The sequence below is a fragment of the Podarcis erhardii genome (genome assembly GCF_964252035.2).
Source record: "Podarcis erhardii genome assembly, chromosome: 5".
Taxonomy (NCBI): Eukaryota; Metazoa; Chordata; class Lepidosauria; order Squamata; family Lacertidae; genus Podarcis; species Podarcis erhardii.
The window spans coordinates 94,136,431-94,148,458 of record NC_138509.1 but is presented as its reverse complement, the minus strand read 5'-3'; the positions used below and the strand labels follow the sequence as shown (position 1 = coordinate 94,148,458).

At 50.5% G+C, this 12,028-nt stretch overlaps 1 protein-coding gene across 2 annotated transcripts in view; it reads right to left on the bottom strand.

The window, feature by feature from the left end:
- Window positions 1-5,571: 5,571 nt before the first annotated feature.
- Window positions 5,572-12,028, bottom strand: part of CLCN2 (chloride voltage-gated channel 2) — a 75,394-nt gene continuing 68,937 nt past the window's right edge. For both annotated transcript variants that reach the window (XM_081862305.1, XM_081862306.1), the window contains 4 exons: window positions 10,385-10,423; window positions 9,135-9,239; window positions 7,504-7,590; window positions 5,572-7,046 (listed from right to left, as the gene is read on the bottom strand). In XM_081862305.1, the coding sequence (XP_081718431.1) occupies window positions 6,852-7,046; window positions 7,504-7,590; window positions 9,135-9,239; window positions 10,385-10,423 (426 nt within the window). In that variant the 3' untranslated portion in view covers window positions 5,572-6,851. The remainder of the gene's footprint in view (window positions 7,047-7,503; window positions 7,591-9,134; window positions 9,240-10,384; window positions 10,424-12,028) is intronic.

The following is a 12,028-nucleotide window of genomic DNA, read 5'->3' as shown; positions in this document are numbered from 1 at the left end:
GTCTTGTTCTTGAATTGTTTGATTGGCACCTCTGAATAGCCCAATGTCCCATCATACACTGCTGCTGCAGAACCTTGGAACTTCTGCCTGCAATGCATGGTGGGACCCATCCCCATGCGCATCTCTCTTGCTGCAGGGATAAAAACTACCTGTAGACTTAGAGCAGTGTGTCTATACTGAGTCAGACTATCTCAGTACTGCCAAGTGACAGGCGGAAGCTGCCCAGCATTTCAGGCACAGGGTTTTCCCCCAGCCCTACCTGGAGATGCCAGGAATTGAACCTGCTACCTTCTGCACGCGAGGCAGATGCTCTACCCCTGAGCTATGGCCCTTCCTTCCCTGGCACTAGATGCAAACTAGGACTCTGGGGTCCTGCTGTGGGACTGGGAGACCCCTGCTACAATTCTGGAAACCACTATAGGAGCAGAAGAAGAGGCCCTTAATCCTGCTCAGGCACCTCCCATTTTTCCACCCTTCAATAAAGATCACTTCCTGTCCTGCAAAGTCTCTGCTCCTGACTAGAATTGTCTCAATGTCACCTTCTTCTTGGCTTCTTTCCCTAGCAATTCCCCTCTTTGATAGCATGGGCAAGGATGAAATGGGACCCAGACCTTTATCTATTGCTGGAAGATTAGCTGTGTTGATATATTTTTTGCAGCAAAAGCAATAAAAGAGTCTTGTGGCACCTCAAAGACAAATTGGTTAAGTCTCTTCCAAAAATTCTGGAAGACATCAGGTTGGGGAGTGCCAAACTTTATCTAACACCCTTTGCAGGAAGGGAATCTTGGTAACTGGCAGGTCCACCAGGAATGAGCCAGTGGGCCACATTCAGTGCCAGTTACGCCACGTTTTGCAGGACACTTGGGAGAAGATACCCTCAATCTAGCCCTGCCTGCTCTCCATGGCCTCGGCTGCCCTCTCCTCCTGATCCCAAGCCCCAGACATGTCTTGAAGAAGAGGGCAAGGCACCTGAAGGCTGCCCTCCTGGCCCACTGGGAGAGAGCAGGGGCAGGTGAAGAGACAGGGGCAATGAAGAGGAAGAGGAGCAGGGCCAGAGGGGGGGCAGAGGGTCCCTGCTGGGGTGCTAGCAGAGGACAGGTGCCAGATCACAGCAGAATGTTAGAGTAGATGGGGCACTGCCCCCCAAACCTCTCTGCCAGCACCCACTTGTCTACCTTCCTTACAACCAATCGAGGGGATGGCACTGCACACACCTTACATTTCAAGCAAATCCAAAGTATATTGCTTCTCCCCAAGAATCCTGGCAGCTGTATTTTCCCCTTTGTTGTTGTTGTTGTTTAGTCGTGTCCAACTCTTCGTGACCCAATTCCCAGCCCTCTCAACAAACTGTGCTTCCCAGGATTCTTTGGAGAAGGTCAATACACATGTGTGTTGGACAGTCTTCATGGCATGAAAGTTGTCCAATTGGCATTATTATTATTATTATTATTATTATTATTATTATTATTATTATTTCTTCCCACCATTTTCCCTAATAGAGACTCAAGTCAGCTTACAGATGCAATGAGAACTTGGCCGGTAGGAGGGTGGAATCAAAAGTATAATGGTTTGGCCGTGGCTCCACCTGCTGGTAGCCTCCCAGCCTCCTGCCCTCCCAGCCTCAATGGGCAGCAGCGGCCACTGTGCCTGCTGATGCTGTTGTCCCACAGCTGGCCATCGCTAGTTCAAGGTGTTGCTTTGGGTGTGTAAGAGAAAGAGAAAGGAAGGAAAGGGTCAGGAAAGGGCTAAAGCTGAAGACCCCCCCCCCCCGTGCCAAAACCACCATCACATAGGAGTTGTATGCTGAGTCAGACCACTGGTCCACCAGGCTCATTATTATCAACATTGCTTGGCCCTCCAAGGCTGTGAAAGAGTTTTCAGGCAGTAGTCCTTCCCAGACCTACCTGGAGATGCAAGAAATCGAACCCAGGACCTTGTGCATCCAAAGCAAATGCTCTAAAGCTAAGCTAGGCCTTTCCCCAAGAGCTCAAAGTAGAAAGCAGGAGAGCTCAGAGAGGCTAGCTAAAAAAAGAGCCACTTGACCTCTGCGCGGGGCTTTTCAGTGCTTGCCCAGCTCCAAAAGAATTGCCCAGTTCTGACCTTGCTGCACCCATATACTTGCTGCCCACAGGGGCAGGCAGCATTTCTGCCCCTCCTCTCACTGGCCCCAGTCTAAACCTTTGCCAACAAACCCGAAATAGTTTTATTTCTCCGCAGCTGACCAGCCCGCCGCCTCCACCCCACCGAAAGCTCTTTTGAAAGGACCAGCACAACTTTGGCAGAGGAGGAGCTGCTGGCGCTCGCTGACTGCCTCGTTTTTTTCTCTCCCTCTTTTTTTTTCCAGAGGAGATGCCAGCTGCTCATTACATCTCTATAGCACAGTAGTTTTATTTCCGTTTCCCTCTCTATTCCAAGCCCCAGGATCCCTGGCTCAGCATTCTTTTGCACAGCTCCCGGAAGGCCAGCTCAGACTCTTTATTGACTAGGCAGTGTGTGTGTGTGTGTGTGTGTGTGTTTCTGGCAATAAAATAAAATAAAGGCAGAGGGGGAGAGAGAGCTGCTGGAGTTGGCAGGAGGAGATGAGTTCTGCAAGATCTGAGCTCGAGGGCAGAATCCTAGCTTCCCAGAATCCTTCAGTGACGAATGCAGGCCAATTCCTATGTGGCACACTTCCCCGTGGAAAACACAGGCCTGGTTCTCTAGCACAGAATCCAGCTGCCAGGGGCAATAGAGATGGTGGCAGCAATGAGGTTGTGCTTTCACCTTTTAAGAAAAATCCAGGCGAGACAGCAGCCCATAAGAAAATTTTAAAAGTGTGCCAAGGGATGGGTGAGGACTTCCGTGTGTGCTACTTAGCTCTGTGTCGCATGCAGCTGCCTTCTACCAAGCTGGGATAGCTCACTTGGTAGAGCATGTGATTCTTCATCTCAGGGTCATGGGTTCAAGCCCTACTTTGGCCAAAAAGATTCCTGCATTGCAAGGGGTTGGACTAAATGATCCTTGCGGGTACCTTCCAGCTCTCCAATTCTATAATTTTAAGTCAGTACTTTGGCCCACATAGGGCCGGCCCTATTGTTAGACAAACGGAGGCGGTTAATCACCTTTGACAGCTGAATTTGTCCTATCCCCTTCTAAACCTAGCCAGCTTGGCAGCCACTGTGACCCGTTGTGGCAGGGAGTTCCGCAGTTCAAGCAGGGTTGCCATTTCTCTGCTGGGCTTCTGTGAATGACCTCAGTTGGGACTGAACTCTGCATGCAAACCATGAAGGATAGCCCCTTCCTGCCTTTTCAAAGCATCGCAGAATTGTAGCGTTGCAAAGGGTCATCTAGAGTAGTCCTAACTTTGCAACGCAGAAACCCCAGTTAAAGAATCGCTGACAGCTGGCTATCCAACCTCTCCTTGAAGGAGATTCTATCCCCTTCCTGGGTAGTCTGGTCTGTTTGTTTGCTTTTGCCTGTAGAAGCCTCTCCCCTTAGTGCAGCAGCTCCGGGCACCCGCGTACTGGTCCAGGCGCCTCCATCCCTCTGCCTCCCTCGTTTTTCCTCCTCCTGCAACGCGGCACTCATCACGCGGCGGAAAAGGCTTTTCCGGGGGCCGAGGCGAGCCCTGCGCAACAGCTGCGGAGCGCGCCAGCTGCCGCCGGCGAGCAAAGAGGTCGGAGGGTCGCGGGTCTTGAAGCAGGCTCGGCCCGCTGCAGCAGCCACACGGCCGCTCTGACGCGCCGCCGCCGCCGCCGCCGCGCGTCCTGACGAGCGCGGCTGCAGCCCCAGGGAGAGCTTCTCCTTCGGTGTCAGCGGAGAGAGGCGGCCGGGAGGAGGATAAGCGGCGGGGAGCAGCTGGAGCCAGGAGGCGGCGCTGGTGGCGGGGTGGGAGAGGCGGTGGAAGGGCAGGCCGATGCAAGGGGTAGGCTGCAGCGAAACTTCAATGAACTAGGAACCCCGAAATTTCGAATCCCCTCCAAACTGGCGCCAAGGATTCGTCGTCGTTTTGTTCTGCCACGCACCCCAAAACTGAGTAATCGAAACGACTACAAAACTTTGGCACAGGTTTGGAGGGGACCCAAAATTTTGGGGTTAATGAGGCTCTCCGGAGAGGCCAGGGTGGGCTTGTTGGAGGAGGAGGAGGGAGGGTAGATGGGCGGGAAAGGGTTAAAACAGGCGGTCAAGCTCCCTTGGTCTGGAAGCGGGTTTTCCTCAGGACCTGCAGCAGGGGAGCAAAGGTTTAAACCGCCTCCCCTCCCCTCCGCACAAACACGCACACTCCACCCCTGTTGTGGTCGCAATTCACCATCAGTCCCTTCTCTCTTCCCCCAACCTCTGGTGCCATGTGCATTTCTAAAAACCTGCAGGTTAAATTCAAAGGGGGGCATTTATTGCCAAAATAGAGTTGAGGACACAGGGATTTCCACATAGGGCAAGTTTTGGGCGTGAAGCGCTGGCATGTGACACCCCCCACACAATCTGCCAGAGCCTGTATTCTCATGCAATGGTGTGCTATATCTAAAATAAGGCAATCAAAACCGACTACTTTTGATTGCTAGAGAAGCACACACATGGAGGAAGCTGGATCTCCCAGGGTCTACAGGAAATACTCTGAGAGCGCCACTCCCACTGTGCCCAGCCAGGTAAAGGGGCACAACCTATAGAAGCTGTGCACGTCCCCAGCCTGCGCTCTCTCTCTCTCGGATCCCTGCTATGTGGTCTCTTCTCTTCGATGCTTCATCATTGACTAGGGATGCAGGACGCGTGCTGAGTCACAGCTCAGACTCCAATCCTAATCTAAACTATGTCTGTACAGTCGTACCCTGGTTGCTGAACGCCTTGGTACTCGGACGTTTTGGCTCCCGAACGCCACAAACCTGGAAGTGAGTGTTCTGGTTTGCATGAGTTTTTCGGAAGCCGAACATCCGATGCAGCTTCCGATTGAGTGCAGGAAGCTCCTGCAGCCAATCGGAAGCTGCGCCTTGGTTTTCGAACCGTTCTGGGAGTCAGACGGACTCCAGGAACGGATTAAGTTTGACAACCAAGGTACGACTGTGGTTCCGTTTTAAGCCTGCCTCAAGACTGCTACTGTGAAACTGAGTGAGTAAACTGATCTTTACTTAACAAGAAGAGTGTTTTGCGTGTTTATTGTTTTAAGGGAGAGGAACAGGGGAAATAACAGGAAATCCAGTCTGCAGTAAAGCATCCTGGATTACTTAAATGAAACGGCTAAAGCTTCCTTGTTTTTGCTGACAAAGGGATGTACCCTGCTGAACTCATAAACGCAAGGAGGGCTAATATCTAAGAAATATATCCTCCTAGTTTCTATACACATCCCTACAAGGGGAAGTCCCTAACTCACCGAGGGCTTGAGACCCATTGCCTTCTTCACTTGGCTTAGCTAGCCAGTCAAAACCATTCCTAGGGCGGGGCCACTGCCGCATGCTGACAGCTGAGTGCAGTGTGGGGACCAAAGGTGGGCAAACTGCCCCAGAAGAAGTATGGCATGCCCCTCACCAGAGATACTACCCCTCCCCTAACGTTCCAGCAGTACCATGTGGCTTACACAAGACAACAGACACTCATTAGTTCGTTTTATTTCATAGCTCTATTTGCAATCTCTCTTCTTCTTTTTATTAAATTAATATAAAAAACCCCTCTGTATTTACATGTCAGGTACCAACCCCACTCGCCGCTCCTCACCTCTGGATTCAAGAATAGGGTGGGCGCCAGAGAGGGGGGTGGGGAAAGTGAAGCAGTTCAGAGTCCTTATTGGGGGGCAGTGGGGAAGAGAGGGAGAAAGAGGCTCCCCAAGGCTCAGTAGCTCAAGATATCCAGTGTGTTCACCCATGTAAAAATCATTAATAAAAGCGGGGGAAGGCCTATCCGTTGCATCAGGGATGGAGAACTCTCCAGCAGCCCCAGGCAGTGTGGCCAATGGTCAGGGGTGGTGGCAGTTGTAGTCCAGCAACTTCGGGGGGGGGGGACACAGGCTCCCCCACTCCTGCACTGTTTTCACATTCAGACATCCCTAAGCTGGAGACCCAGGACTCGTCGACTGGACTGCAAATGGGTGTGGAGTGGCAGTGAGAGAGCAGAGGTAAGCAAAAAAGGAAAAGGCAGGTGATAATGGCCTGGACAACTGGATTTTGGGCCTAGTCCTACTTGCAGGAGTGGCTCCTTCAGGTGTCTTATGCCCCCACTCCTCAGCTTAAGAGTGACCTGTGCAAAGAAGCAGAGGTGGACCAGGTGGGGTTTGAACACCTCAGCTCAATTTCCTTGGTCCTATCTGATGGGATCCCATTTTAAGGTAGAGGCGAGGCCAATGGAAAGGTAGGAGGGGGTGTGTTTACTTATTTTGTGTGTGTGCATTTGTAAAACTGGTGCCCTCTTACCCACAAACATCTTGAGGAAGCCCTGAGACTAATGGCAGCATGGGAGGGACTGCAGGCGTGTACGAGCAAAAACAGGACCCCAACAGTGGCACAGGTGTGACTTCAACATCAGACAAGGCGCAGGATGAAGGACTTCCTTGCCGTTCTCAGACATCTAGGCCCCACTGAGGTGTGGGGTGACGAGAGGAGCAGGAACCTCTCACTCAGCCCCAATTTTTTTCTGCCGCCTCCTCTCCTCCAGAGCAAGAACGGGGCAGGGACGGGCTTGTGGCTTCGTGCCCGGTGAGGCCTTGAAGCTGCTCTGGTTATCTGGCCGAGAGGCCTTTTCACAAGTCAAGTCTCTCGGTGCAGTAGTGGGTCCCCGGGCTGGAACGCTAAGCGAAGGACCCTGGGAAGACTCTGGCCGGAACTAAATGGCCGTGGAGTGGCGATGCTGGCTTCTCTGCCAGCCGGTTAGCAAGACTCCTCCCGCCGTCACTGGCATTTCTCGTCACTCTCCGAAGGGCTGGACTCGCGGGGGATGGAGTGCCTGTTTCGCCGGTCCCACAGCTGGTGGATCTCTGTGGCCTCTGTCTCGCTGCTGCTAGTCGTGCTGTCCCGGAAGCTGGCCAATGGGGGCCGCACCTTCACCCCCTTGGCGGTTACCGAGCCTTCAATGGCTTTCCGCAACTGGAGAAAGAGAGAAAGAGGAGGGAGAGATTGATTGATTTACTATTTATTTACGACATTTATATCCCACATTTTTTCTCCAGCCAGGTAACAGGAGTGAGCCAGCAATAAATCACACTGAGCAAGTTGGTGTTAACTCTTTATTAGCAGAACCAGGATTTGCACAGGCGTGTTAGGTCTAATGAGCACAGCTACTTGTATCTGCCAGGTTTGGCTTCATGGATCGATCAGCTGCTGAGACTGAAGGTCCCTGCCTCGCCACAGCCACCTTTTGCTCCATCCCAGTTATTGCCAACAAACCACTGGGGTTAAATGGGGGTGATGCTACACTCAGGCATCTGGGGTGGATAGACGGCAGACCCCCTTCCACTGTGTGTGTGTGCTGGAGGGGGCTCAAGCATGTTAGGACTGAAAGGAAGCCCTCTTAACCTTCCCCACCCTCAGACTGAGTACTCACCTCCTTGAGAGACACCATGCCAATGAGGCGCCCGATGCTGGTGACATAGGCGTGGTCCACCCCCAGGAGAGAGAATATGGTGTGTGTCTGGAAGAGCCAAAAGCAAAATCAGCAGCAATCACTCACATACACCTTTGCTCCACTATCTCAGTATCTAGAATTGAACCAAGATTCTGTGACTCCTGCCCTGACAAACCATCAGGACTAGACTACTGCAATGTGCTCCACATGAGACAGCCCTTGAAGAAACTTCAACTGGTACAGAACATAGCCACCTAGAAGCACCTTGAGGTGATTCTCTCGGAAGACATTGCATTCTACTTCTGTAGCACTTGGGTCCTGCTTGAAGAATTTCCACAGGCATCCAGCTGGTCACTGTGAGGACAGGATGTTGCACTAAATGGACCTTTGGCCTCATCCAGCACCCATGTTCTTCTTACATGCAACTACAGGTAAACCAGTTGCATTGGTTACCTGCATGTTTCTTCTTCTTCTTCTTCTTCTTCTTCTTCTTCACTTTTATGTTTCAAGTTTATACATCTCACTAATTTTACAATCATTTTGACATTTCAAAGCTTGACTTACTTCCCTCCCCTTTCTGCAGTTCCTTAAATTTATTTTTAATATCTTCTGCATATCCAAGTTAACTTAATTTGCTCATTTAGTCATCTTCTTTAAATATATACTCTTCTGAAACTGCAGATTACAACAATAATCCTGCCAATGTTCTTATCTGTTTACAATTTATCTGTAAATATTCAATAAACCATTTCCATTCTTTTATAAAAAGATTGTTATCTTGATTTCTTACTCTTCCGGTAAGTTTCAGCGATTACCTGCATGCTTTCAGGCCCAACTACAAGTATTGGTGTTTATCCCCCCCCCCCTTTTACACACCCACACCCACACCCAAAGTTAAAACATTTTCCGATTTACAATCATTTAACTTTGGACTCCCCCCCCCCCAAAAAAAATCCCTCTATGGTTTCCCTAATTTTCCAAATTACACTGCATATTATTGTATACCTTATCTTCTCCACAGTACTTTCAAACATATATTTTACTGCTGTTCTTACTCTAAAGCCACTTGCATTTTAACATATTTACAATAGTTTTTTTAAAATAATCTACAAACTTCCTCCAATCCTCCTTGAATTCTGCCTCATCTTGGTTTCTAATTTTACATATTGGTGTTTACTTTAGAGGCCTAAACTGGGTTTCGGGGCAGGTTATTTGAAAACCTGTCTGCATCTGTATGAACCTGCCTGGGCCTTGAAGGCCCTGTTTGTGCCCAGCCCTTAAGAACAATTCAAGAAACGGTGTCTTCTCAGTGGTGGCTCCAAGTTTGTGCAACTCCCAATGGATATACATTTTGCCATGTCAGTTTCGCCATTCAAAGAGGTTTCCAGTTGCTTCAGCTGCTTTTACATGAGCGCTCTGCTGCACTGCGAAATGTTTTCAAACTGTTGTTTTGATGGTTTAGTTTTATTGGAGCAATGCACTTTGGTTTTCCTGTTTTATTTATGCATGCAAGCTGCCTTGGGAAGGCTTTGCTGAATTCGATAGAGTGAATTCAGCACTCGTGTGGTATGCTTGCAGAACCAGAGCGCGCACACGCAATGTACACACACCTTGTGCAAAGAAGTGCGTTCCACCAACTGGAAGGGTGCTGGGTCAATCTTGCTGTTGTTGAAGTTGACAAACTGCTCTAGCTGCTGCTCCTCCCATTCCAGGATCTGAAAGGCGACAAATCAAGTTAGCGTGTCTGCCAGGAGGAGCCTGTAGCTGCCAGGCTTGTAAGCCAGACCAGATTCTGCTCATTACATTTTATATATACCCCATCTAGACAAGCAAGAGTCAGTTTAAGGACACGTTCCAGCCAGGCAAAGGAGGATATGGGCTAGGATTGGCAAGGGGTATGGCCTGGGAAGAGTCTCGGGGGCCAGGCAGAGATGCTTGGGGCAGCATTCAGGGTCTGGACCGGAGGTTCCTCACCCCCTGGCTGCACAGTGAAGAAGCAATTCCTTCTGTGTCTGGCAGGAATCGCCTGCTGTTCACCTTCATTTGGGTGGCTCTCAGTTCTGGTATTAGCCCACAAGATCCCAACCACAATGTTGAACAGCGGGGAGCAGCAGAAAGCCAAACGCCAACCGGGTCAGGGGGCTGGCAGGATGCTGACGAGGGTGCACCGGGAGAAAGCGGGCTGGAGTCTGACTCGGGAGAGGGGGGCAGTGATTTGTGGGGACCAGCCAGGAGCCAAGAGTCAGAGCCAAAGGAAGCTTGAGAGCTGGAGGGTGGAGCACTGGAGGAAGACGAGGAAGAGGCAGTTCAGGCAAGTGAAGGGCTGGAGCATTCACTGTGTCCCAGAACCAGGAGGGGATCGAAGAGGGAAGAGCAGAGGATGCTTCCAGGAAGGCATAGTCTCTGACTGCATGCACACAGCACATCTGGGGAAGATACTTAAGCTGCTGGAGGAGGAGTGGCACCGATTGCTGCAACTGCACCGTAGAGCTCAGACCTGAGAACAGCTGCCTAGATGCTAGGCTTGTGTGCATGGGTATTTGGAGCTATGGAAACTACGGTAAGTGTCCACTTTTAACAATCACATCTGCCATGTGATTTCCTTTGGCTGGGGAGTAACAACCAGAGCCAGTGACTGACCCAGGTGAATCGAGCCAGCCAAGCTGTATGCTATATGCCATCTTTTGGAATGCTGGGGTTTTGCAGTTATTTTCTCTAGGGGCGTAAGGAGTTAGCCCTCCAAGAGGGCAAAAGTCAGGGCGCAGCACAATTTCAACACAGGGGGCCTTCATCACCCACCTGCTCTGTACTATAAGGAGGCCTCTTTGCTTGTCTGGGCCTGTGAATGATGGGTACTCACCTCTGCAGGGGTCATTTCGCCAGCTACTTCATATTCATCCTACAAGCAGGGAGAAAAGGAGCCGCATTGGTCAATGCCACCCTGGGAAAGTATTGGGGAGGAGCTGAGCAAGGAAGAACAGAGAGAGATGGAGACGGGGCAGGGAGTGAACTTGACTCCAGGAGAATATGAGGCTCTTAACAGTCCAGAATCGGGGCCCAAGGTGTGAAAAGTTCTGGGCATCCAGGGATAGCAGGTGGCAAAGAAGAGAGTTGTGCATCCCAGCTTTGCGAGGGCAATGAGATCAAAGGCTTCTGTGCACATTTCGGTTTAAATTGAGCCCTAGTCATACATTACTTTCTGATGCGGCAATGCCACCACAAAGTGAATTTTGCCCTGTTGATTTTGCATAGTGAATACATTGCCTGAAGGCACCCTCCTGTGGAAAAAGCTGCTATTTACTATACTGGAACAGACTCTTCAGTGTGGTAAATATCAGTTCTCACCACGCAAAGCCTTTTATGTGGTAATATTCCTATGCTTTTAAGTTGGAGACTTGTTTCCCCACAGCAATGTAAGATTGGCGTTGTCTGACAGGTAGGTTTCTGCTCAGGATTTACAAGCCCCTCAAGCTGAATGCTTCTTGTATACTTGGTCAGGGACGCCTGTGGCGCTGTGGTCTAAACCACTGATCCTCTTGGGCTTGCCAACTGGAAGGTTAGCGGTTTGAATCCACACGACAGTGGTGAACTCCCATTGCTCTGGCCCAACTCCTGCCAACCTAGCAGTTCGAAAGCACACCAGTGCAAGTAGATAAATAGGTACTGCTGTCGCGGGAAGGTAAACGGTGTTTCTGTGTGCTCTGGCTTACGTCACAGTGTTCTGTTGCGCCAGAAGCGGTTTAGTCCTGCTGGTCACATGACCCAGAAAGCTGTCTGTGGACAAACGCCGGCTCCCTCGACCTGAGTGCGAGATGAATGCTGCACCCCATAGTCGCTTTTGACTGAACTTAACTGTCCAGGGGTCCTTTACCTTTTATACTTGATGTGCAGACTGATAGGCCTCAGAGACACCCCAAATGCTGTGTGTCAGAGAAACCTGGTTTGTCACTGAGGGTAGCTGTGACCCCCTTTTCTCAGCTCTCTAGCATGTCAATCCTTGGGGTTGCTTCCTAGCTCCCCATTTCTTTTCTCTTTCCTTTCCGGGGTCCTTCTCCCTGCCCAGCCCCCTCTCTCTAGGAGGAGGACATTTCTTCAAATGGCAGTCAGAGACTGTTAAGAAATACCAAACCCAACCTAACAGAAACCACAGTTCCCTGAGTTCCTTAGGAGAGCGAATGCCTCTTTTAAGTTTGCATTGCACGGATCCAGACTTGGGGCCAGGATAACTCAGCCAAGAGGCAGCCCTTCTATCTGTCAGACCTCTGTGACAATTCAGGGAAGCTGAGCAAACCACTGCCAGAGGCTTCCCCATCACCTCAAAAGTCCTTAGTGTGTTAAGATACACACTTAGCTGTGTGGTTTGCTGAACCAGCTTCTGGTTTTAACACACATCTTGGCAGCAAAAAGGATTCCTGCTCTTCAATAATAGATCAGATCAGTCTCTCTTCTGGTGCTTCTCGGTTAAGGTGGGTGGGGAGACAACAGGCAGCAGAGTTGGTGTAAA